Source organism: Prionailurus bengalensis, chromosome D2 (assembly GCF_016509475.1).
Source record: "Prionailurus bengalensis isolate Pbe53 chromosome D2, Fcat_Pben_1.1_paternal_pri, whole genome shotgun sequence".
Lineage (NCBI taxonomy): Eukaryota > Metazoa > Chordata > Mammalia > Carnivora > Felidae > Prionailurus > Prionailurus bengalensis.
Window position 1 is genome coordinate 43,589,649 of NC_057351.1, and position 27,661 is coordinate 43,617,309.

Here is a 27,661-nt window from a genome sequence, read left to right on the forward strand (position 1 = left end):
AAGTGCATGCAGGAGTTTCCTTTGGGTAGATACACAGGCGTGGTATCACTGGGTCATAGGGTATGTGGATGTTCTCTTTTATAAGAGAATAACAAACTCATTTCCAAAGTGGTTGTACTGGGTACACTCCCACCAGCAATTAACCACCTGTTACTCCCGTCCTCTCCACCACCTCTCATTTTATACAGGTCTAATTGGTGTAAAATGATATACCTTTATGTTCTTGATTTGCATATCCTAGACCACTAATGATTTTGAATATCTCCTCCTATAATTACTGGCCATATGCATTCCCTCTTCTGTGAAAGGCCTGTGCAAGTCTTATACCCATTTTTCTGTTAAACTGTTTGAATTTTTCTTACTTTTATAAAAGTTCTTCCTCTCATCTTGATATTAATCCTACATTGGTGATAACACGTTGTAAATATCCTCTCCCAGTGTGCGACTTGTCTTTTTATTTTCTTTAAAGTGTCTTACGACAAATGGAAGTTTAATAAAGTCAAAAGTAGCCATCTTTTCTAAGAAGCACTTTTTGTAGCACTGTTGCAATGAATCTTCATAAAAATGCTATATGAATGGGAGTATTGGCTGTCTATGAGAGACAAAGAAAGCAGAGAGCGGAAACTCAAAGGCCATTTGGCCCAGGCCTACATTCATAAAAAGCCTTAAGTCAACTTTGTATTCATTACTTCCAAATGAGGTCACCTACAACCACAAAGAGTCACTTATTAGGGATGAAGGAAGACCTGGCAGCTCGAGGTTAGAGTGCCATCCTTTGTAAATCACTAAAAACAAAGAGATTTTAATAAATCTCGTTAGCATGGGGATAGCATATTTACATTGCAGCCTATTATTTTTGTTAAGGTATCACTTGGTTCAACATAAACATTCAAAATTTACCATAACATATAATTTTGAAAATTTTACCTTTAAAAAAATTTTTTTAATGTTTTTATTTATTTTTGAAGGAGAGAGAGACAGAGCATAAGTGGAGGAGGAGCAGAGAGAGATGGAGACACAGAATCCGAAGCAGGCTCCAAGCTCCGAGCTGTCAGCACAGAGCCCGACGTGGGGCTCGAACTCACAAACCGTGAGATCATGACCTGAGCTGAAGTCAGATGCTTAACTAACTGAGCCACCCAGGCACCCCTGAATATTTTACCTTTCTAAGGAGACCTCCAAAGGGCCTCTCTCAACTCTGAGAGGTTCCAGACAGGAAGAGCAGTGTGCTCCACTTCACATAGTTGGTTAGTACAGAGCTGGCATTCACACCCAAGTGTGTCAGGCTTCAGAGCCCAGACGCTTTCTATTGTTTCACGTGGCTCAATGACAAGGAGAAGCCATCATGAGCTAACTGCTCTGTGAGAACAGAAGGGAGAAGAGGAGATGTTGAGGCAGGGTGGAATGCCCGTCTGCTCAGAGGCAGGAGTCCTAGCCACAGGTGCATGTCTTTCTTACACCATTCACTAGGGACCTCCGGGACAGTAGGCATTGCATGTGAGGGTCACTGGATAGCAGGACACTACCACCAGTAGCATCCTTAGAGGACACCTGCCTTCATCCTACCATCTTCCTCCTCACTGACCCTTAGGGGCTTTGCAGCATACAGTGGGTAAATGCCAAACACAGCCTGGAACCCCAGGCATCAGGACCTAACTACGAGTGTGACCCCACATCTCTGATCCTCACCTGTACAATGGGATAACAATGATTAATTCAGGCCATTGTGGGCAATTAAATGAAATAAATGAGCAGAGTCTAACCCACTGCCGAAGAATGATGGTTGCTACTATGTCCTTCTTCTCTCTGGCCCTGGCTTCCTCGCTCCCTGCTCTCTGTCAGTTTCCCCCACTATGGCCTCCATCCTAGGTTTGCTGTCCTCACCACCATCCCCTAAGAACACCTCTTTTCCAAAGCGCAGTTCCACAGACAGGCCCAACTGGCCAGCCCTTGCTCTGGGCCTTCTGCCCCTTAGGTGTGGTCTTCCCCTTTCTAACCCCCGGCTGCCCACAGTGTGCTCACCCTCTCCTCAACCTTGTCCCTTAAGTCCCTCCACCTCTTAACTGGTCCTCAGCTTCTGCTTTTGCTGAGTGTTCTCGCTTGGGATGGGCAGGCTCCTCAGGGCTACCATCCTATGGGCCCATGAGGAAGGAGGTCCATATGTGGGGGCTTACTCTGCCTGCTCTTCACTGACCCTTTGGAAACTTAGAATATACTTAATGAGCAGCCCCTCTGCTTCTGTTGCCAAGAATGGGCATCTACCTAAAGAATGTGTGCATCTCCTATGGACACTCAGATGCCTGTGAGAAATTTCTATCAAACTGGCTGAAGATGAATCACCCTGTAGATGACAGGGCTACTCAAAGGAGTTGCTCTGAGAAGGTGTCTCCTACCTTGGAGACGATGGTGCCCACAGCCAGTCATAGCACACATGTGGCTAGGTGGCCAGCTCTCACCTACCTTCCTGATGCCTTCCGAAGGACTGGACACACAGTTGTCAGCCCCTCCGTTCTTGCTGATGGTCCTCCAGAGTTCAGCAAATGTGCTGTCTTGTTCCAGGGGGTTGGTGCCCTTGGCTCGGAAGTACTCATACACAGCAGAATCCCGGACTGTACCGTAAGACATATCAACTTGTTTGGAGAGGTCCTGGAATGTCCTGAAATGCAAAAAGGTAGTGAGGCATGTGTACATGTTGCACACTGCAGGGATATAAATGGGCTGTAAAGTCCTCCTGAAGACCGAGACCAGCTGTGGCCCACTATCCACATTCATCACTTCCAACTTCAAATAGCTCGAGTTCCTCAGCCCAGAGCATGACTTATCAGGGCCTAATTCTACCACAGTTATGTTTCTTTAGTGTAGATTGATTCAGTAAGGTTATTGAACACCTAAAACCAGGTCCTGTGCTGAGATCAAGGGACAAAAGGATGAATAAGACATCATCCCTGCCCTCAAGGAGCGTCTAGTCTAGCCAGAGAAATATATAGACAGACAATCACAATAGAGGAGACAGGGCAACACGGGAGGCTGGATACTAAAGGTCTCCAACTCCAATGTCTACGGCACAGGAAGGAAATACATGTTGGCAACATGGATGATGATGACTAGTCCCTGACACTTAGAACTGGTGTGGGCAGAGGCACACACTCAGGTGGTGCCAGTGAATATGCATGTCCCCTCCAAAACTTGTGGCTCTTCTAGAGTTCCACCCATTGTTGCACTTTGAGCATTACCCCTCAGTTTGCCTTCTAATAAAGAAAGAAAACTGGATTTTTATATGAATTCTCTTGATTTTTAGGTGCTAAGTATTATTGAAAGATGGTGGAGATAAATCAAAGCATTTCCAAGAGCCTTGGGTTTATTGTACATGAAGGAGAAGCAGGTAGTTCAAGTCAGGTGCATGTTGGAGGCGGGGAGTGCATCGGGAAGGCCCACCAGCAGATGTCTGAGCTAGGGGTCAAGGAGAGGCTTTCTTGGGGGTAGGAAAATAGTCAGACCAGGAAGGACCAATTGGCATGAAGCTCTCACTTGCCTTAAGTGAGCATCACCTGGTTCAGTGTGTTGAGAGAATGCCACATATAGAATAAACTGGCAAAAAAAATCCCCGAATGCTTTGTGGTGAGCCAGCCTCTCTCTCCAGGCTCCAACTAAATCACTCTTTATTTCTCTTCTGGAAATCCGTTTCTCCTTTGTAACAACAAGGATCATCATCCCCACTTCTCCATGAGTCACCGTTTCCACGAGGAGATCCCATCTTCTCGACCTGATCTACCCAACCCTCCATCTTCTGGTCTCATCTCCAGCTGTTGCCCCTGCCTCCATGCAACTCCACAGCCAATGCTGAAACGAGAAATCCCACACAGTCCCCATCTATGGCACCAGACCATGGTGCTTCCTCAGTCTGGAACCCGTTTATCTCACTCATCCACCAGATATTCTTCTGCAGACACCCTGAAGATCTGGGTGCCTCCCTTCCCCATGTGAAGCCATCACCTCCCTGTGCCATCTCTATACCTTGTACGGTTTCTATGGCTGCATAATATCACTGTGATTTGAGAGAACAGCATCCCAGAGTGAGAGGAAGCAACATCTCTGGAGTCCAACCACTTGCCTTACCTCCTGGCTCCACCAGTACTGATACCACAGGACTGGCAGGTTAGCTAAACTCTCTGTGCCTCAGTTTCCGAAACACTTAAAACAGGGCTAGAAGTAGAGCTTGTGGCAGAGGGCTACTGTTAAGACTAAGTGAAATAATGTGTGTTTAGCTTGTAAAGCAGCTCCTGACGCAAACTGAGTGGCCGGTAACTAGTAGCAATTATTCTGCATGGCAGACTATAGGAATCTGGAGGACTAGAGCTGAGGCAGCCTCCTTTTTACATCCATGGCACTGGATCCAGGGCTGACACCAGTCTTCACAACATGCACACAGAGGAGCCAAAAATGGGTGCTTCTTCCTGCTTTGGAGATGCACTCCATGGAGTTCCTTTAGGCCCTGCTACATGGCCCAGAAACAGAGCTCAGTGTTTGTTTCAATACATTACAGATGAAAGGAAACACAAAATAACAAATTCGATGAAGAAATCTTTCTAATTATTGTTCATTATTTATATCTAATTGAAGCAAGATGTTCCTTTGCTTGAAGGGCCCCAAGGGTTGTAACTCTGTCGTAATTTGCCTGTAATGAAAGGAAGGGGGGATCTTTTTTCCCACGTTTTTTATTTTTCTCATGGTAATACAAACAAACACAAGGCTTTGATGAATGGGAAACATCAAGATGAATTACACAGTTGAGTCTAAATACTGAACTGCTCTAAATTACTGCAGTTTCCATGAGTATGGAATGAATGCGTAACTGCCAAGGAGCTCAGCACTACTGTTCCATCCCCACATTTGAAATGGAGATTTCCTCTCGCCTCTTAGTATTTATTCATGACGGTACCCCTGGCCAGAGGCTCGGGGATCATCTCTGGATGACAAGTAGGCAGCCCAAATGTTTATGGCTTCATGTCCACTTCTGTCCCAGAAGACCTCACTGCTCCCGCCCCCAAACACCACCTCCTTTTGCTGTGCCAGCCTCATGGCTCAGCCCCATGGCCTCCGTATATCATCTTTCATAGCCATGAGTCCATGCAGAGGGATCTCTCCTATCTCAGATGCACACACGCTCTTTCAAGGAAAGTTTCCAAGCTCACTAACATGCCCAGCACACAGTAGGTACTTCTACCATACTTCTGTGTAAATAACACTATCAAAACATTCAGAGGTTTAGGCAGGAGGACTCCACTCTTCATACGCCAAAGCCGTCATTTCCTTGGGGCACTCATCCTCTCATCAGTTTTGAAAGGGGGAGGAATGAAAGAGTATAGGAGCAATGGGCCAACCAGGCTCCGAGCCAACACTGGCAGTCAGAGAAAGACAGATGTGCACATCAGATAGCACACCCATCTGAACAAGCAAGGGATGCTTAGCTTGGAGAAGGCATCACTAACACACTTAATTTAGCATGTGTCTCAAAGTAGTCTCTTCAGCAATGACTTCTAGAAAGTGTCCCTGCACCCTCAACACAGAGAGATGAAGATCTGCCCATCACTGGTGCTATCTCTATAAACCTCAGTCATGCATGCTGACAACTGGTTAGAGTCATTCAAGCAGTTGTCCCACCAACAGCTGCTGAATAGCCACTTGGTAAGGCACCATGGCACACACAGCAAGGAATGAATGGCAGGCATCCTCATGGGGTTCACAGTGAGGGATGGGAGAATGGTCAGAGGAGTACAACAGTAGTCACTAAACAACATGAGAGGGCTGACATAGAGCTCTGCATGGGGGACCCTGGAAGCAAAGGGGAGGTGCATCTGGCTATGGCCAGAGCTAAGGAAAGGCTTCGTAGAAGAGAAAATGTTAACTGAGCCATGAAAGATGGGTAGAGGTAGCTAGATGGAGAATCAAGGGGTAAGGTGTTCCATTAAGACAAGATATGACTGGAGAAGGCCCTGGTGGTCCATCTGGAACACACACCATGGGGCAATTCATATCAGCTAACACAATGCAGTGTTGGAATCATACAGATATGGGTGTGAATCCTGCCTGTGGATACCTTAGCTGTTTGAGGTAGACCAGTAGTTCTCGAAGAATGGTCCTCAGAGTCACAGCATCAGCATCACCCAGGGCCCTTGAAGAAATGCAAGTTCTTGGGCCTACCCCAGTACTACTGAATCAGAAACTTAGGGGTGGTACTCAGCAATCTATATACTTTTGCAGCCCTCCAGGTGAGTGTGGTGCATGTGCAGGTTTCAGAATCACCTACTGAGACCCTAGTTTTATTCACTCATACTTTTCTCACAAATTTGGTGAAGATTAAGGATCACAGACATAGGTCTGGTGCATGGTCAATGTTTAAAAATGGTGGCCCTTCTGTTAGGCTGTCAATAAGCAGTTCAAATGGTCAAAACAGAGAACAGTATAAAGGACTAATCAGGGTTGGGACTGGGATGGTCACACCTGGATGGAAACAACCGAGGACAGGCAGCTTTTTTAGACTTTTCTAGGTTCATGAGATCGAAGCCTGTCTTGGCATCTGCCCATTTGCCTTCCTAGTAAGAGGCCTGTGGTCGAGTTTCTTGCTTCCATGTTATTGCCAAGGTACATGCAAATGCCTCTTTATCAGCATCCAATGGGTTGCCTTGTGAGCAGTACACATTTTAGGTACCCAGGATGCCTAGAGTGACAACCTGAGGAATTCTGAATCCAGAGTAAGCATGGAGACACCAAAACTCCTTTGGCAGGCCATATGGACCCTTTTTTTTTTTGTGAACCATGATGGGAACTGCCTAGCAGAGGTTTTTCCCGAGAAATTAGTAAGTGCCTGGGTGAGGGAAGCTTCTGGGGTGGGATGTCTTTATTTATTTATTTTTATTGAAGTATAGTTGATGCACAATGTTACATTAGTTTCAGGTGTATGACATAGTGATTCAAAAACCCTATGCATTAGGCTATGCTCACCACAAGTGTAGCTACCACGTGACACCATATGCTTTTATAACACCATTGCCTGTATTATGGAAGGAAGTCTTTAAAAGAATCTTCCCCAGGCTGCCCTGTCTGGGTTTGCATTCACTAATGAAGTGTCACATTGCAAGCATGCACATTCTGCAGCTGCCCCTGGCTTCCTGTAGTCTACTGCCTATCTCCTTACTTTTTCATCTTTTAACAACCTGTAGTGTTGGAATCCTTCCATGGCAAGGCTTAGCCTTTCCTCCAAGCCTACTTTTGAGCCTGTATCTTTCACTCAGTTGTGCCCTATGGAAACTGAGTTTGAGACCAATGGGAGATGCTTCTCTATATCTCCTGGCCCGGATGCTAATTTTGGGAGTCTCCCCTAGCTGAAAGCATAGCTGACTCCTACAAACACACCAGACTGCCTTGCAGAAAGCCTTTGCAAACATCCTTTGTCTCTGAGAGCAGTTTCCTCCAAATAAACATGCACACGCACTTTCTGGAAGTCCCACAACATCTCCTTCAGCTGTGGCCAAGGACAGTCTACCCAGCTCGGCACCACCTCCCTCCCCATACCTTTCTCCATAAATCAATCTTACTATTTCCTAGATACGTTTTCATTAACAAAGAGATAAATGTGTTTGCCACATGAAAAAAATCAATAATACAGAATTTATAAATACATCTTTGCATGTTACAGAAATATTTATGTTAGCAATGGAGATAAATACACTTGTAACAGGAGCAGAATCAATATACAGTATATGTAAAACAGATTTTAACAACTGTGGGCTTGCCATAATCACAGTCCTGGTAAATCTAAATCCCAAAGCCCTATTATTCTTCCTTAAAAAAGCAAAGAAAGTAGTGGAGTGACCCAAAAGGCATGGGAGGGTGGGGACGCTCATCCTAATGTGAAGCTGCATGAACTAAAGCCCACAGATGCCTTGACGATCATCCCAGCAGCCTCCTTTTTCTACTGCTTTTGTCTGACTCTACAGGAGATGACGCTACCTGAGTCATTTGGGATGGCCTGGCTGGGTTTCCACAGGCTGCTTGCAGGACCAGTGCTCTCAACTCTCCACCATTTCTCTGCCCCTCCTCAGTCTCTTCACCAGGGCTTCCCCCTGTGCCTCCAGTCTCTCTGGTTCCTCTCTCATGCAGTGTTCTCCTACCCGAGGCTTTGCCACCTTTCCTGGTCTCTCCTCCCCCACACCTGGGGCTGTTAAGGTGGACAGGACCTCGGAAGAAGGCTGACATACTCTGAGATGCCTCTCAACCTTGGGCTCTGAAAGGCTTCACAGGTGTCTTCATGTTTCCATTGATTCATCCCAAAACACCTTTTCTAAGCATCTGCTTGTGTCAAGCACTGCTCTAGGTGAGGGATACAGCATGAACAACACCAAGTTCTCGCTTCTGGGGCATTATATGGTAGAGGTAGGGAGACAGAAACAAACATATGAACAACAACAAAAACAGATGGAATGCCAGGGTCAGCATGCTTTCTGGAAAGGGACAAATTTTACATATGTGGGCAATAAGGGCCACATACCAATCTGTCACATATCCCTTGGGTTTGTGTGTGTGTGTGTGTGTGTGTGTGTGTGTGTGTGTGTTAGGACACTTTAAAAATGTTTCAAAAAAGAAAAACAGTGTTAGTTTGTAGGCTGCTGATGTGGCCTGTGGGGCGTAGTCAGCAGACTTCCAATGTCATGTATCCAGTGATCAAAAAAGTACTATGAAAATTAATAAAGCAGAGTAAGAATTATGGAAAATAATGGAGGATGAGATTAGATCGAGGGTGTAGGGGGTGTTTTAGCCATTGGAGTTCACACTGAGGGCATGTACTTCTCCAGCACTTTGAGGGTGCCCTTGTGGGTGGGACAAGACCTGGAGAAGCTGTGCCTTCCAAGAGCAGAGGCTGGCAGGCTGGAAATCTGTCTTCTCCTCAGGAACAGCACCCTCAACATTTGCCAGGGCCCATCATGGAAGCTTGGGGAAGGTGAGGCAGGGGCATCACACACACTCTTTTGTATCCAGTCAGTCATGAGAGTGACTGCAGTTCTGAATCCCAGCTGGGGAACCCTCTGAGGACACTTAATGACCCATCAGGATGAGGGCGGTGTAGCTCATGACAGGAAGACATGCACTTATAGGATACAGGAGGCCACAAAGCCCTTCTTCAAACGTGAGCCCTGGGGCCAGCCACAGAGGGCCTGGCATGTACTGAGTACCCAGCAGAGCCACACTCCTCTCCCTCCCCAACCTTCCCTCCACATCGCTTTCTTTCCATATTCCATGTTTTTGAATGCTATGGAAATAAAAAGATGCCCAAACTAAACTGCTAGGAAAAAAATGTATTTGTTTACAGCCGATCTGCATTCTGGTAAAAAGTAACCATTAATAAATGTAAATAAATATAGGAATAAACACAGGGGGAATAAGCCCTGAACAGTTGTGAGATTTCCACTTTTTACAAATGTGTTTCTATAAAATTTGCGTTTTTTAATTACATTGTAAACAGAACGCAAATCCTTAAAAATTAAAAATCCTTCTGCTACCTAAGTGACAGCTCTGGGCCTTGGGAGCTTAACTGTGTGCTGTCCTTGTCCTCCGTGTCCACCCCCTCTGCCAACTTCCCAGCATGGTCCAGATCCACTTCGAGGAGAGGGGCTCCTCTCCTACCTCATCAAATACCTGCCCTTCTGGCTATGAGAAGCAGGTTCCAAGGGGCTCTGATAGTTGTATCTTCAGTCCCCAGAACAAGATGAAAATGCCCAGCCTAACCCAGAAAGGCCTGAGCCATCCTGAGCATCCAGAGCCCATTAGGACTGAGGCTCCCTCACCAAGGCAGTCTGAAATTTCCCTCATGGGTGCATCTTCTGGATTGAGCTCAGGTCTGGTACCCTGGCAGCCAAAGTTTCTGAAAGGAAGGCATATGCGGTCATGTGTTTCAGATTTGCGAAACTCAGTCTGGACCCTGTAAGTGAGCAGGGCTCAGTGACAGGTCCTGAGGGATGGGCTGTGAGTGTCACCTCAGCCTGGGTCAGATGCTGCTGAGCCGGGTAGCAAACTGAGGCCCTGGCATGTGTCAGAGGCTGAACGTCCATATCCTCCACTAAGTCAAAACCAGGGCAATACCATTGGCAAAAGATGCTCAGTCTCGAAGCCTCCTGCATTCCAGATCCATCGTCTCTAGCCTCTTCTCAGGCCTCCAAGCCTTCCCCTGGGCTCATTATCTGTCCATCATGCTGTGCCCTGCCTTCCTCATTGGACTAAAACCCACCCGCCCTCCAGGAATCATTTCAGCTGACATCTCCAGTAGGAAGAATAGATCCTCCTGGATCCAGGCCCCATTTTTGTGTTCCCAGAGTAGCCTATCTTTGCATCTACCCCTTTGGACTTCATGTGTCCATCAACATGTCTGCTCCCCACCTCAACAGTGAGCTCCCTTGGGGCTGGACTCTGTCCATGTCCAGATCCCTGTCACTCCACATATGGTCTGACAGACAACAGGTGCTGACTTTGTGTTTCCTGAAAGAATCAATTCTGGTTTAAAACAACTCTGTGCTTATAGCTGAATATGATGGAGAAAAAAAATCCAGGCTGGATACCAGCACAGTGATGGGTCTAACTTTAGAAGCACAACTGCTAACCTCAAGTAGACCCTCATGCAGCCTGATGTGCTTCCAGACTCCCCTGCCCAATTCATCCTCTCACTCTCTTAGATGACTCTCAGACCATGACCCCACTTCCCATTTCTTAAGACAGTAGATGCAATCAGTAGAGAACTTTGCTTCTTTATAAAGAACTTTCTTTCCTAAAACCACTGAATACCTGCCGGCCCAACTTTTAAAATGGTGGTCAGTCCTTGCTCCTATTTCTGTCATACTGTGTCTGTCTCCTGGAGCCCACACTTCCTTGCCTTCTCAAATACATTGCCCTTCCAGTTGTCACCTCTGTCTCCAACATCATGAAATTGCCTCTCTCTACGGATCATTTCCATCGGCATGAAAACACATACATCTTCTATCTTTAAAAACAAAACAAAACAAAACAAAAAAAACAAAACAAAACCCAAAAAACAAAAACTCGTTCTTTGAAATCATACCCTTCTCCAACCACTCTCCAGTTCTTCTGGAGAGTCATCTATGTTAAGAGTCTCCATTTCTCTGTTCCCATTTTTCATGAACCTACCTTGGTTAAGTTTTCATTTCAGCACTGAACTGAAGCTGTTTTTGTCAAAGTCATTGATGATCTCCCAAATATGGTGGCCGTTTCCCACTCCACACTCTACCCCAACCAGCAGAATTTGACAAACTTGATCACTCTGTCCTTCCTGAAGACATTCCCTCATTTGGCTTCTGGACATCACTCTTAGTTCTCTCACCTTGCAAGTGCCTCCTTATTCCTCTCCTTTCTACTTCTTCTCTTCCCACACTCTGAATCTTGGGGTGTCCCACGTGCAGCCAATAGATTCCCTCTCTTCTCTAGTGACATCCCTTTCACCATGATTTGGTCAAGTCAGTTGGCTGTAAATACATCTATACATTGATGCCTCCAGTGGACCACCCCAGCCCTGACCCACCCCATTGACTCTAGGCAACTGCTCACACCTGACAGCTCCATCTGGATGGCTAATAGGTCCCTAGACAGAACACGTTCAAACCCAAGCTCTTGAATTGTGAACCCCAAAATCTACCAGCAAACTGTTCTTCCTCTACTTTGTCCATCTCAGACAAACACTATTTTCTGAGATGCTGTGGACGAAAGCTTTGGAATCATTGCTGTTCCTCTCTTCCTTGCATATCTCACATATTAACTTAGCATATTTGCTCTCTTCTATCATCAAGAGAGATCCAGAAGCAGACACTTTCTTATCACCTTCACCATGCACCACTCTGTGTCTTATGTGGATACTGAGATCATCTCCCTAATGGTCTCCCTGTCTCCACCTTTAACTCTACAATATTCCTCAAGGGAATAGGTGGAATGATCGTTTCAATATCTAAGTCAAATCATGTCACCTCTTCGTCCATAACCCTCCGATTGCTTCCTATCTCTCAAAGAAGCATCCAAATCCTCACAAGGTCTGAAAAGTCCCACATGGTCAGAACCCAACACCTCTTCTCTCACCACAATGGCTTCCCTGCCTTCCTGCCTTGGGATTTCTGTAGCTGTTTTCCCCTCAGCCTGATATACACTTCCCTCACATCTTTAATTGGCTCACTTTCTCAGTGTCTTGTGTCTCTGATCAAATGTCACTCTCTCTGTGAGGCCTTTGCTGACAACCCTATATAAAATACCACCCATCTTAAATTATATGATAAAAGCAAAGAAATATATCACAGGCTTTTGAATGTCAGTTCTCCCCCTGGAATGGGACTTGGTTGTTTGGTTTATTGCTATATCACCAGTGCCTACAACTGCATGACCACATCATCCTGGTTTGCACAGGGCAGAGAGATTTCCTGGGACATAGGACTTTCAGTGCTAAAACTAGGTAAGTTCCAGCCAAATTGGGATAATTTGCCTCCCTACCTACAATACTGCCTGGCACTTAGTAGACACTCTAATAAACATGGGTTATTATGTGCATGAATAATATATTAGTGAATTCATTTTTATCACTTTCCAAATGTGTAGGTTGTATATTGTATTGGAAAGGTCTTTTTCTTGAGTTGACCAGTCTCCTTTCAGGACAGGTGTGGGCTAGTCATCTGCAGAGAAACAGACATAATGATGGCTTGAGAACTTAAACAGAAGAACTGTAGCCTTGGGCCAGGAAACACAGCACAGAGCTATGTGGTCAGAGCTATCCCAGGAACCAATCACCAAGGAGCTCAGGGATGGGGCCGGGTACTCCCCAGCCTTCCTCCTCAGGGTACTGAAGCTTCAAGATCCAGTTTCTTTGTGGATTTAATGGAAATCAGCATTGGCTGAGAGAATCCTCTTGAGCCTGAACCCTGCAAGCAGCAGCTGTCTGCTTACCCAGCTCCTATGCCCCTTGGGCTCAGTGGGAGCCCTGCACAAACAGCCCTGCCAGCCGGCCGTACCTCCATGCCAGGAATATGGCGGACTCCCAGCTCTCAACACCCGCAAATATTTGCTGCCACAAATCAATACAAAAGCAGGATGCACCATTAACCTTTAATATATCAGTGCTGGGGCTCTTAATCCATTATGAGGCTGTCATGAATGTGACCGAAATGCAAATCAGGGCAGCAGCCCTTCGGGAAGATGTGAAGGTGCCTTCATTGCCTCCTGGCACAGCCTGCATCCCCCTCTGCTCCAGAGAAACAGTCTGAGCCTCTTCTCTCCCTGCTGGCTTTTGTTTTCACTGTCCTTCCCTCCCTCTTCTCCTTTCCAGATGTCTGACTGAGCCCCTCAATTATGTCAGCTTCCCAGGCAGTCAGTCACTTGATATGCTAGAAGAAAGCTATAATAATGCTAACTTCCAGACACTGTGCTAATACATCATTTGTATTGCTTCATTAACTTTGGCCATACTCTCACATAAAGTTATTATTATCCCCCCATTTTAGAGATGAAGAAATCAAGGCTCAAGGAGATTAAGTAACTTATGGAAGGCTACAGAAGCAGCAAGTCGAAGGAAGAGCTGTCTTTCCACTCTGCACTGCTTGACCCCAAAACCCATGCACTTGATTGTCATCCTATAGCAATGTCAAGCAGCCCACACCCAAGTATTCAGGATAAATGAGCAAACAGACAATCAAAAATATCATGAAAAACACACTGTTAGAAGTAAGCTCAGAGTTATTGGGACAAGATGTGGACCTGACTGAAGCTCAGCAGATGAGAGACTGGGGTGGGGACGAGGAGCAAGGGTTAGCAGTAAAGGTGAGGCTTAAGTTTTGGCTTAAGGAGAAAGCAGAAACTGACACATGGAGGAGAGGAATAAAAGATGTCCTGAGCAAAGGTGATTTTCAAACCACTGATGTTTGGAGAGAATGAAAGCTCTGGGAACTATAGCAGGTTACTAGAAGGGAGCAGACATGGTAACATAACTAAGAAGCACTAAGGATAGGACCAAGGGCATCATTACTTATAGAATACTAAGAGGGCAGTATGATGGGATAGAAGTTCAAAAATGATGGGAAATGAAGTACGGATCACAGGATCCGAGAATGTGTGAGATGGGCAGGAGGGCACATTCTATGCACAGGGCAATGGGGAAGTTACCACAGAAAGCTGTCACATGTGCTTTAATTTTTTTTTTATTTTTTATTTTATTAAAATTTTTTTTTTAATGTTTATTTATTTTTGAGACAGAGAGAGACAGAGAATGAACGGGGGAGGGTCAGAGAGAGAGGGAGACACAGAATCTGAAGCAGGCTGCAGGCTCTGAGCTGTCAGCACAGAGCCCAACGCAGGCCTGGAACTCACAGACCGTGAGATCATGACCTGAGCCGAAGTCGGAGGCTCAACCGACTGAGCCACTCAGGCACCCCTAAATTTTTTTAATGTTTATCTTTATTTTTGAGACAGACAGAGATAGAGCATGAGCGGGGGAGAGGCAGAGAGAGAGAGGGAGACACAGAATCGGAAGCAGGCTCCAGGATCTGAGCTGTCAGCACAGAGCCCAACGTGGGGCTCGAGCTCAACTGAGAGATCATGACCTGAGCTGAAGTCGGATGCTCAACTGACTGAGCCACCCAGGCGCCCCTCTCACATGTGCTTTAGAAGGCAAAACTGAAGAGTACTGGTGAACCCACATGCTTATATGTGTGTGCATGCATGCATGGGCACATGTGTTTAGGGCCTGGGCATGAGCATGTATGAATGTGCATGGAAGGACCCCAGAGCAGGAAGAAGAAAGGAAAGAGGGAAGGGGGGATTGCTGGAGGGCTGGGAGACTCAGACTAAGAGATGTCATGCACTGTGACAGAGTTTTAAATAAAGGAGCAGCTAGGGGCTCTTCAGTCATGGAATGGTGACCACGTAGGAGGAAGATTTGTGTGACAGAGAAACCAACCAATGCAGCGAGTGCAGGGATCACAGCACAGGAGACATCTGCCCACCTGAGCTTGTTTATGAACCTGGGTAGTCAGCACTCACAGTGCAAGAAAGCAGGGACTCAAGCCCTCCCCATGTGGGGAAGCTGGAAAGAAAACACTAGCACATGTGAGCCTGTTATTGAACAAAACAAAACCAACTGTAATTAAATGTGAAGCTACAAGATGCTAGCTGTTCTGAATCAGTGTGCAGAAAAATTGCTCAAACAAGATACAGACTGATGGAAAGGTTAGGGAAGGGAGTTGGGAGGAGAAGGGTATGTTCTATTATTGATGAGTCTTGTTTGGGGGCAGGGATGGCAGGGGCCCTACCTCGTGCCAAGTGCTGTAATAAGGGAGGGCTCATTTCATCTTCAGACTGTACCTTTGTGATAAATTATTCATCCTACCTTATAGATGAGGAAATTATGAGGTTTTTAGGGCTACTTTGTGCCAGGACCAGGTTGAACTTGCTGGTCTGCCTGATGTTGAGTTTTTCTCTAAGATGCTTGAGGGATCTTCCCACACCAGCTCCAACTAAGGATGGTGTCCATGCCATGGACCATGGACCATTCACTATAGCTAGCTTTCTCTTGGATGAAAGCTCTTCAAATGCCATTAGCAATGCCAGGTGCCAGACACACCACGTCAGGGGCCCCATGAGCCTCAGCCTGGCATTCTCTCTGGCAGGCACCACTGGGAGCTACGGGTGCCTTGATCAGAGGAACATGGCATACACTGCAGCACCTGGATGCTGGAAGAACTGAGCACAATCCTGCTTTTAGTTTAAAATAACTACCCATCCCATGAACTTCCCAGGGTTTGGGAAGGACACTCAGGACAACTCTGCCAGTGTCCAACAGTAAACTCTATGATGGGAGCAACACACCCAGGTGCAGAACACTAGATCAACCACCAAGGGGTACTTGTTAGAAAAGCACGCTGTGGCTTCCACAGACCAGAAGACAAAGAGAAAGACACCAACATTTATGGGGCATCCAAACATATCCATGCCTTATGTTATTCCCTCTTTATTGTATCCTTCTAACAACTCTGAAGGAAGCTATCACAGTCCTCATTCCTAGGACCCTGAGAGATGAACTAACTTCCTCAAGAGTTAGAGACTCATACCAACCTACCCAGGACCCTACATCCAGCTAGCACTAGAGTTAGGCATATAAACCAGTCTGTTATGGCTACAAAGCCTGGCTCTACTTGACCTGTTATACTCTTGAGAAGCAAGAGCAACATGGTCCAGTTTAGTAATATCACACTGCAAGTCTGGTGCCTGGGTTCTGGGCTCTGCCCAGGGTACATGGTACTTTCTTGCTCTGAGGGGCATCCATAATGGGGCAACCATACAGGACAGGAGTCCAAAACCTTGACACTGGAGTCAGACTCTGGTTGCGAATTTCATGCTACCACTTGCTAGCTCTGTGGCCCTGGACAAGCTCAGTCTCTCTTTGCATCATTCCTTTCTATACAACAGGGATCTTCACGGATTGAGTGAATTCAGGAAGCACTGAGGACAGTGCTGGCCCATGAAAGACACTTAGTATATAGTCACATCCATGATCCCAATTATGCAATGAGAGATTTGCACATTATAGTTATAAAATGCCAATCTTCATGACAGATTCAGAAACAGCTGGTTTGCCTAGCATAGGGTTTGTTTGTTTTGAATTTGAATCCCTTTAATATGAGCATGTGATTTCTGGGTCACCACAAACCCCAGAACTCTCCTTGGTCTTAAACCCGCACTGACATTCTTGCCTGGCCCTGTAAACATTTGTGATTGGAACCCCTGGCCAAGATGAGATCTCAGGTCTTCCCACCATATTTCACGACTCTATGGCCTGGGTTGGCACTAAATCCTTATCTTATTTAGGATTCTCTCTTCTGACAAAGCAGCACCATAAACTGTTTTCTCTGAAACATAGCTGTTTTCTCTGAAAGCTGGAATCTCATTTTGAAGTGTCTGTCGGGACTCAGAGCTATTGTAGGGAAGAGTTCACAAAGAACAGGCCTTTAGCAATTAAAATTCAGTTTGTCTGGACGCCAGGAGCTTTGCTCCTAAGGAGCATTTACAGCCATCTCCCCAGACGCAGGGGCTGCTGAGGCTTGTCTTCAAGTCACGTCAAGGCCACAGCCACACCACACCCAACAGGGCAAAGCAAATTAACTACCTTCAAAGGTTGCTGTGGGCCTCCCTGACTCTTAGCAACATAATATTGTCCCCATAGTGCCTTGGGATGAAAGATAATGCATGAAAAACAGCCACAAGCCCAAAGCAGAGCCCATCCCTTCCTCAGTAGGACAAGAGGGTCTTGCAGCAGGAAGAGTTGATAGTGAATATTAGGAGGAAGCTGTCTGCAATCTTCAAGAGACAAGAGCCTATCATGGGATCCCTCAAAGGACTGTGTTATTCAAAGTCAGTGTGCTTTCTTTGTCCCTTCAGAGAGCTGTGTCTCCCTGAAATGTCTCCCTCTTGCCACATTCACAGGGAATTGGACCAGGCAGGACAGAAGCTGCCTCTCATTCTCTAGGATTTAGAGCCTGGAGCACCAGGACCAAACTCTATCTGGATGTTTATGTCCAGATCACAAGATTCACTCAGTGAACAGCACAGTTTGTTTGAGTGGATGAATGATGCATAAACCACACATATCTGCTGCCTCATGCATGTTTCCTCATCTTCTCTTCTATTCTGGATGTTCTGGTCAGATAAATAAACAGAGGATGCTTAAATCTCTATAGAAAGGAATTTTTTAAAATACCCATCATGGGTTTGACCAGCCAGGCTTGACAAAGCAAAAGTAAAGGGAGCGTTAAAAGTAAAGGGATCCCTCCCAGTGCATCCAATGCCAAGCAGAGACAGGCTCTAGGCTCCTTGTAGACCACAGTACTTGTCTTTAGGGAAGAGGCCACATCGCTCCCTCCCCCCATGCCTGAATGAGCCATGTGCAGCATTTTCCTGGTGGGAGGCCTAGCAGGGGAACTTGGCTGACCAGAACAGAGATGCATGCTGAGTTTTAGGAGGTGTGGTTCCCCGCTGCACGGTTTGACAATGTTTTGAGTGGGAGGTTATGATGAGTTCTGACCATGATGTTTGTCTAGACAACCTCCATGGCTTCACATTTTTTTCAGAAGAAAGGGGCCCCTCCTAAATACAACTCCCTAGGCCTTGCACAACTTGTGTCCACCTGGTCCTCCAGCCAGCACCCCTACACTTTCTGTCCTGACCACACTGTTCCCTAAGCCTACTGGGGGCTTCCTCTCACCTCTGGTCCTTCTCATATGCCATGTGGGCCACTTCTCCTTCCTAAACACACAGGTATCTCCTCATATTCTAGGTCTTGGGTTACATATCACTACCTCCAGGATTTGGTTTAAGACATTCTCTCTATTATGGATTGAATCATGTCCCCCAAAATAGATGTGTCAAGAGTTGTAACCTCCCAGTACTTCAGAGTGTGATCTTATTTGGAGACAGAGTTTTTACAGAGGTAACCAATTTAGATGAGGTCATTAGAATAGGTCCTAATCCAACTACTGGTGTCTTTATAAAAGGCAAATTTGGACACAGTCACATACCCAGGGAGAATGCCATGTGAAAATGAAGCTGAGATCGAGGTAATGAATGCATCCACAAGTCAATAAATTCCAAAGATTTCTAGCAAACCTACAGAAGCCAGTAGAGACACAAGGAACAGATTCTCCCTCACCAATTTTGGAAGGAACAACCCCACCAACACCTTGTTCTCGGACTGCCCAAGCTGGGAGGCAATGGATTTCTGTGAAGTAACCTAGTTTGCAGTGCAGGCACACATTTTATGGTGCTTCACTCTACTGTACTTGCAGATGTTGTGTGCTTTAGAAATGGAAGGCTTGGGGTGGCCCTGTTTCGGGCAAGGCCATCAGCACCATTTTTCCCAGCAGCATTTGCTCGCTTCGTGTCTGCCACATTTTAGTAATCCTCATGATATTTCAAACTTTTTCATTAGTGTTCTGTGTGGTAATCTTTGTTGTTACTATTGTAATTGTTTTGGGGTGCCACAACAAAACCCATAGATGATGGCAAACTTAATCGATAAATGTGTGTGTTCTGACTATTCCACTAACCAGCCATCCTTCATCTCTCTCTCTCTCTCTCTCTCTCTCTCTCTCTCTCTCTCTCTCCCCCCCCCCCTCCTCGGGCTTCCCTATTTCCTGAGACACAATACTGAAATTAGGCCATTTAATAACCCTATAGTGGCCTCTATGTGTCCAAGTGAAAGAGTCACATGTTTCTCACTTTAAGTCAAAAGCTAGAAATGATTCAGCTTAGTGAGAGAGCAGGTCAAAGCTGGGATAGGCCAAAAGTGAGGCTTTTTGTGCCAAACAGCTAGCCAAGCTATGAATGTAAAGGAAAAGTTCTTGAAGGAAATTAAAAGCGCTACTCCAGTGAACACACAAATGATAAGAAAGTGTAACAGCCTTATGGCTCATATAGAGAAAGTTCTAGTGGTCTGGATAAAAGATCAAACCAGCCACAACATTCCCTTAAGCTAAAGCCCAATCCAGAGCAAGGCCCTGACTCTCTCCAATTCCATGAAGGCTGGGAGTGATGAGGACTCTGCAGAAGAAAGTTGGAAGCTAGCAGAGGTTGGTTCATGAGATTTAAGGAAAGAGGCCATCTGCATAACATGAAAGTGCAAGATGAGGGTGCCTGGGTGGCTCAGTCGGTTGGACATCCGACTTCAGCTTGGGTCATGGTCTCACAGTTCGTGAGTTCAAACCCTGCGTCGGGCTCTGAGCTGACAGCTCAGAGCCTGGAGCCTGTTTCTGATTCTGTGTCTCCCTTTCTCTCTGCCCCTCCCCCACTGATGCTCTGTCTCAGCCTCTCAAAAAAAAAAACGAAATAAATATTAAACAAAATTTAAAAACAAAAGTGCGAGATGAAGCAGCAAGTACAGATGTAGAAGCTGCAGGAAGTTATCTTGAGTATCCGCTTAAGGTAATTCATGAAGGTGGCTACACTCAACAACAGATTTTCAATGTGGACAAACAGCCTTCTATTGGTGAAGATGCCATTTAGGACTTTCAGAGCTAGAGAGAAGTCAATGCCCGGTTTCAAAGCCTCCAAGGATAGGCTGACTCTCTTGTTAGGGGCCAATGCAGCTGGTGACTAAGTTGAAGCCGGTGCTCACTTACCATTCCCAAAAATCCTAGGGCTCTTAAGAATTATGCTAAATCTACTCTGCTTGTGCTCAATAAATGGAACAACAAAACCTGAATGACTGCACATCTGTTTACAACTTAGTTTACTGAATATTTTAAGCCAAGTGTTGAGACCTATTGCTCAGAAAAACAAATTCCTTTCATAATATTACTGCTCACTGACAATGCACCTGGTCACTCAAGAGCTCTAATGGAGATGTAAAATGAGATTAATGTTTTCATGCTTGCTAACACAACATCCATTTTGCAGCCTGTGGATGAAGGAATATTTCAACTTCTCAAGTCTTATTAAGACTTACATTTTGCAATATATCACTGCCATAGATAGGAATTCCTCTGACAGATCTGGGCAAAGTGAACTGAAAACCTTCTGGAAAGGATTCACCATTCTAGATGCCATTAAGAACATTCAGGATTCATGGATAGAGGTCAAAATGTAATCAATGTTAACTGGATTTGAATGAAGCTGATTCCAACCCTCAAAAATGACTTTGGGGGTTCAAGACTTCCATGGAGGATGTTAACGGAAGATATAGTGGAAATAGCAAGAGAACTAGAATTAGAAGTGGAGCCTGAAGATGAGACAGAATTACTGCCATCTCATGATAGAACATTAATGGATGAGGAGTTGCTTCTTACTGCTGAGCAAAGCAAGTGATTTCTCAGGATGGAATCTACTCCTGGTGAAGATGCTATGAAGACTGTTGAAATGACAACAAAAGTTTCAGAATATTCCACAAACTTAGTTGATAAAACAGCAGCAGCAACAGCAGCAGCAGCAGCAGCAGCAGCAGCAGCAGCAGCAGCAGGGTTTGAGAGGATTGGCTCCAATTTTAAAATGTTCTGCTGTGGGAAAAATGCTATCAGACATAAGCATGCTACAGAGATATTGTTCATGAAACAGTCAACTGGTGCAGCAAAGTTGACTGTTGTCTTTGTTTTAAGAAATTGCCAAAGCTGCCTCGAGCTCCAGCAAACACCACCCTGATCACTCAGCAGCCATTAACATAGAGGCACAACCCTCCATTAGATTATGACTCTCTGAAAGCTCAGATGGTAGTTAGCATTTTCTAACAATAAAGTTTTTTAAAATTAAGGTATATACATTGTTTTTTAGGCATAATGCTATTATTGTACACTTAATAGATTACACTGTAGTGTAAACATAACTTTTATATGTACTGGGAGTTCCCCAAAATTCATTTGATTCACTTTATTGGGATTTTTGCTTTATTGTGATGGTCTGGAACTGAACCCCCATATCTCTGAGGTGTGTCTGTCCTCTGTTATGGCAGCCCCAGGAAATGTATACACCTTTGTGCTCTGACAATCACCAACACTTCCTCCATCACACTCTTTCCTCACTGCACTATATTGAGTCACTGGTTTACCTGGTTCTCTGAATCGGCAAGTGCCATTCTACAAAGGTGGAGATGATGTTTTTCTCTTTCACATTTTTATCTCTGGAGCCTAACACAATGCCAGGTGCACAACAGGAACAAAGGATCTCTTTGCTGTAGGAAGGTGTGAATGAATGAGTGAGAGAGTGAATTAACAAATGGAAGGACAATCTCTGGTTATGGGCCACTCTTATATTATGGTCATTGTGTCAATCACATGGTAATATTACTTGAGCACTGTTACCTCACTCCTGCCCAGCCCAATAACCGTGTGATGCTCAATAAATGTGTGACGAATGAATAAATGAATAACTGTATCAATGAATGTGTGAAGAGGCCTGGGCTCTCTCCTGGAATGTAGAAATCACAGTGTCCCTTCTAGGATGAGTTCATTCCTGGCATCACACTCCTAGAGATGAACCCAGCCACATGGAATATTCACTCGATCTTGGTGTGTAGCAGAGCAGAAACACGGAGATGTTGAGATTCCCAGTAGAGAGCTCCTAACTGGGAGGCAAAAATCATGGCCCCTTGCACAGTTAGTATGAGAGTCCACATGCATAAGCCTTCAGCAAGTGGAATTATGCTGTTTAAAGAACACTTACTAGGGGTGCCTACGTGGCCCAGTCGGTTAAGCATCTGACTTCAGCTCAGGTCATGATCTCACGGTTTGTGGGTTCAAGCCCCGTGTTGGGCTCTATGCTGACAGCTCAGAGCCTGCAGCCTGCTTCGGATTCTGTGTCTCCCTCTTTCTCTGTGCCCCTCCCCTGCTTGTGCTCTCTCTCTCTCTCTCTCTCTCTCTCTCTCTCTCAAAAAAAAAAAAATAAGCATCAAAAAAATAAAAAACACCTACTATGTGTCAGACACTGTGTCAAATCCTCATGAAACCCAAGGGAGCTAGGCATAAACATTTCCAATTTCCTATGAGGAAGCCAAGACAAATGGGATAGGGGACATGAGCAAAGATTTCACAGTGGTGTATGACTCCAAAATGCTCTTCCTTTGAAACTGAAGGATTACTTTGAGGCTAGACTTCCATCTCCAATTTCACAGTATAGGTTTTCAGTTTTCATCCCTTGTAATGACTGAATGTGTTCATGTTTTATCATTCCACATGGACTGATGAAGTATTTTCAAAGTCCCCGCCAACCTTAGCTGTGTTCGGGGAACACAAGCAATGAGCTCATTCTCTTTGCTGAAGAGTGGAGCTTGAAGCCACAGCTGTGGGTACCTTGGAGGTCGTGGAGGCAGCAATACTAGAATCAAAGAAAATGAAACTCGAAAGGGCCAAATAGGTCCCCTCTCTACTTGGAGAATTTCCTTTCAACTTTCAACATGAATATTTTATTAAGTGGCATATGTCAGTGAAAGCACTGGCTTTGATTCAAACAAGCAGCCATTTGAATCCAGGCTCTGCTACATACCAACTGTATGAACTGGTTCTCTGCCTTGGTTTCCTTATCTGCAATAATAGCTCAATGTAGTACAAATTAAATAATAGAATGTATGTAGAACACTTAGACAACTTGTAGCACATAACTGTATTGTATAACACAGTGTATATATGACGTACATACCTATATAGAGAACACATATTATATCAGATAATATAGTAAAATAATAGTAATTCTTCAATAAATGATACCCATTGAGGTAAATGGGTGTGACTGATATTTCAGTAGACTCCTCCACAGGGGCCACATACTCCAGTTCCCTTTCCACATAAGCAAACCCCAGCAGCTCTCAGGGCCACGCTGGGGCAGCAGCCAGCCCACAGCATGCATTCAAAGCTCTGGGCTGAGCTCACGATAAGGGGCATCAGCACATAGATCCAAAGGCCTCTAAAGCACCACTCTGGTCCACATTGCCACTTTTCTCTCCTTCTTCCCGTGACTGTAAAGAGTTACCATGGTAATTAAAGTATGAGATCCTAATTCTTATGATATTAATTAAAGTGAAAACCGCAGATGGTGTTTAATAACAACTTAGTCCCAGCAGGTTCCAGGCACTTTACCTAAATCAAACATATCATAAAGTTGGCATGAGAATCACAGAGGCTAGCCCTGCCACATCTGGCCCGGGACACACGTTCTCACCTAGAGTGAAAGTAACAAACCATCTCTATTACTTATGCAGATATGGCCTTAAATTGCCTGACAGTCTGATTCCACCCCACCACCTCCTGGAGCCAAAAATAAAGGAGTATTGATTGCAAAGATTAATAATGGAGCTTAAGAAGGAAAATGGTGCAAAACACCTTTTTCTCTCCTTTCGTGATATAAATGCCTGCCACCCCTGCAACCTAATTTTGTCACCCAGAACACGGGAGTGTATTAATTAAAGTGACACCAAGGACAGGAAAATCTGAGCTCTTGGGGTGATGACTGGAAATACATAAATATGCATCTCCAGGCTGTCTCGGGAAGGGAGGCACGTGGCCAGGCAAGATCAGCATAATTTCACCACGGGGAAGGTGGAGAGGAGTGTGCACAATTTACCCCTGGAGGTCACAGCTCTGATTCCAGTGACTGCTTCTCTAAACCAGACGCCCCCTCTTTTGTAAGAAACCAGACCATCACTTTTGTAAATATCCCCTTATATGACCTGTGGAGTAGCTAATATTTAATGGATAGTTGTTATATACTCAATTAATTTTCACAATATACTGACAAAGATAGAGTGGTACCATTTTATAGATGAGGAAACTGAGGCCCAGTATGGTTACTCAATGTCTTGGCCAAATATCAACACCATATTTGACTAAAATAGGAGGCAGAAGAGGCCAGGGTAGAATGAACAGGTTTTATCCAGGGGAACAGTCCTGGAACAGGGTTGGAATTTCCCTCTACAAAACTATCACCTGCTATTGTCCCTCCCATCAGCACTGGGACACTCACATCCCAGCCAGGGAGGCCCTTCCCCACAGGGAAGGACAGGTACCAGCTGCCTTGGGTGGAGAAGTGTAAGATTCATGAGGAGATGATGGATGATTTTAGAGACTCTCATGTTTGCATTGTTTTATTCAGGTCAATTTCATTGTGGTCAGTGAATCAGTTTTCACAGCCCCCTGTGCTCTGTGCCCTGATTTCCAAAACTATAAGAGATCTGACCTCAGCTTATCCTGAGCTCCCTTACCATCATCACTTGTTGAGCATCCATAAGCATCTAAAACATCTAGTTCCAACTGGACCTCGTGGTGCCCATCCAACCCTGCTCTTCTCCTAATACTCACCACAGCCATGGGCATCACCAGCCCCCCAGTCCTGGGCTGCCCTGCCCCTTCACTTCAGCCTTTCTCCCACCTGCCACATCCAAAAAGTCATGACCAAGTCCATCTCTCTCAGATCTCTCTTCCTCAAACAATGCCACTGCCCTAGTTCAGGAAAATACAGAAAATGTTCATTGGGCTGTAAGAAGAAGAGAGCCCAGCAGAAGCAGAGAGGAGCAGACAGATAGAGGAGTGATAAGTCTCATTAACACAGACAAGTAGAGAAGATCTCACCCCTCCAGTATCCTTCTATGACCCCAGGTTGGGGAAGATGACCTTATATGTAGCACACTCTTCTTTAACCAAGTCTTATATACAGTATATGGCTCATACTTGCTTGATTGATCCCCTAATAAGCTGTTATCTTAAAAAAAAAAAAAGAAAGGTAAATCAGAGAAGATTATTAGTAAGTGCTTACTAGGTACAGGGCACTGTTCTCAATATTTACAGAATAGCTTTTTAGGTAAAATCTATTATTCTTCCCAATTTACAAAAGAGTAATCTGGGTCCCAGAAGGTTAAGTTGCCCAAAGTCATGCCTCCATTAAACATTGGGTCCAGGATATAAAATCAGGCAACCTGGCTCCCCAGCCTGTACTTGTAGTCATTCTTCTGTGCTTTAAGCTCCATGAAAATATTTGACAGGTCTGGCTTCTTCTCCACTGCATCCCCAAAACTGCCTGGCACACAGTAGGTGATCAATAGAATTGTCAGTGGATGAGTAGATGAGTCCAGCCTACCCCAATGCAATTCACGTCATTACACAAACCCTGCAATGGTTCAGGAAGACTTTCCTTCTGGCTCTGCTGCATGACTCGGCTTCCCTTCCCTGCAAGACATGAAACCTTCTCCCTCCTCACCTTTCCATCAACTCAGCCTGAGCCAGTGTCTGCAATGGGAGAGCACCCACCATGCCCAGGCAAAGCCCAGCCCTGCAGAGATCACATATACCTTGGCAGCTGAGTTCTCCCCAGGCTCAGAGGAAAAGCCTGTGACAACCTGCTGTGTATTTTGACCATCATTATTATGATATAAGGCACACTAGCCATGTGAGGGCATCAGGTACACACATGCATCCCAGAGCCTGTCAGACACAGGAAATGCTCTGATGCAGAGGCTCCAAGGGAAATCCTAAACAGACAAATTCAGCTCCAGCCCGGCCCTTTGCAGCCAAAAGCAGAGAGGGGAATAAAAGAAGGCTATACACAGAGATTAAATTTGTTTCTGTGTGTGAGCAACAGAGTGTGTGGTTATGACATTGTGTGTGTGTGTGTGTGTCCACCTCTGAGTGGGTGTGTGTGGGCTAATGTGTGTCCTCTTGCTGTGGAACTCTGCAGCAGAGGGAAGGAAATGTGTCCATTCTTGACCCTAGACTGAGGCCTGGTTTTCTTAGTATGCTGAGTTGAGAGAAGCCAATTTTGAGAAGTTCTACAGAAACTATTTTGTAAGACCCAAGTCAGAGCTAAGTTGTTGTTAAGCTCACAAACTGTTACAGTATGGGAGGACACTTCAGGAATCTTGTAAAAGGACAGTCACCTTTCCAAGGACACACAGCTGGTAAGGATGCCAGCACTCCCCGCCCCTATTCAGGAGACTTTGTATAATGTCTGAGGGGTTGCAACAGAACCCACCAAAGCTAAAAAGTAGACTTTATCCCACGCTTTAGCAATGCAGTAAGAGAAGGCTCCTAAAAGAAGGCCACCAGTATTCACACTCAACGTGGCACATCAAAGAGTCACATTGGTCACTGTGTTCTCAACAGCTCATGACCCTTCTGTGAGTCCAGAAACCAAGTCATGACAATGGACTTGGTCTAAGGGGCCCAGATCTCAGGAGGCCAGAGGGAAAAGAAGTGACCCAGGTTGGCAGCCACTGTGGATTTCAGCCTGCAAAGTCAGGTGTTTGGAAAGTATTATCGAAGTTAGGAATCCTCTTGATTCCCATAGGATTAACACAGGACTAATCACTGGATTCCCAGGTCCAGGCTTGAACAAGCATGAGGCGCTAACCAAGATTGACTCAACTTCCGTGGTCAGTGGCTATTTCATGGCCATAACCCAAATTCAGGACATTGTCTTCTCTTCTGGCTCCACTAAGTCCATCTCAGGTGGGGCAGGGGGTGGGTAGAGGGAGAGTATGATAGGGAGATCTCCTGCTTATTGAGGACTCCCCATGTGCCAGACACTGTGAAGAGCACTTTACAGACATCATCTCTTTACACAATCATGGCACCCATTGAAAAGATCCAATTTTCTAATCTGGCTTACATTAAAAATTGTTGACTCCACCTTCCTGTGTCTCTATGTGTACTACTTGCCATACCTGTTCCAGTTCACAAGTGACTTCCTTTCTGCTCCTTTCCATCCACTTTTCTAGACTGAATGTATGAGCTTGCCCTTTTCTCTGGGCCATTTCTCTGGCCCATGTGCCATGACTTGCTCATTAGTTAAAAAGCTGTGCACTGGTTTGTTCTCCTTTTATATGACCTAGAGGAAAAAGTCTACATCTTTCTCTACTTGGAGAACATCTTGAACATATCCTGCTGCACAACTCAAAGCTCTGGAAATACAAATTATAAAAGTGCTATTTTGAAGACAGATAAATGATAAAGGCTTATATCTCACATGACATTTTATAGTATTCCAGGAATCAGCACATAGATTACATTGATTGATCAAGAGGAGTATCCTATGAGATCAGCTGCAGTTAATTATTCCCATTTGAAAGGTGAGGAAATGAAGGTTCTGAGAGGTGAAGGGTTAT

At 45.2% G+C, this 27,661-nt stretch overlaps 1 protein-coding gene across 2 annotated transcripts in view; it reads right to left on the reverse strand.

Annotated features, from left to right (window-relative positions):
* Window positions 1–27,661, reverse strand: part of GRID1 (glutamate ionotropic receptor delta type subunit 1) — a 699,728-nt gene that overhangs the window by 40,483 nt on the left and 631,584 nt on the right. For both annotated transcript variants that reach the window (XM_043596765.1, XM_043596766.1), the window contains exon 13: window positions 2,461–2,656. In XM_043596765.1, coding sequence (XP_043452700.1) covers window positions 2,461–2,656 — 196 coding nt within the window. The remainder of the gene's footprint in view (window positions 1–2,460; window positions 2,657–27,661) is intronic.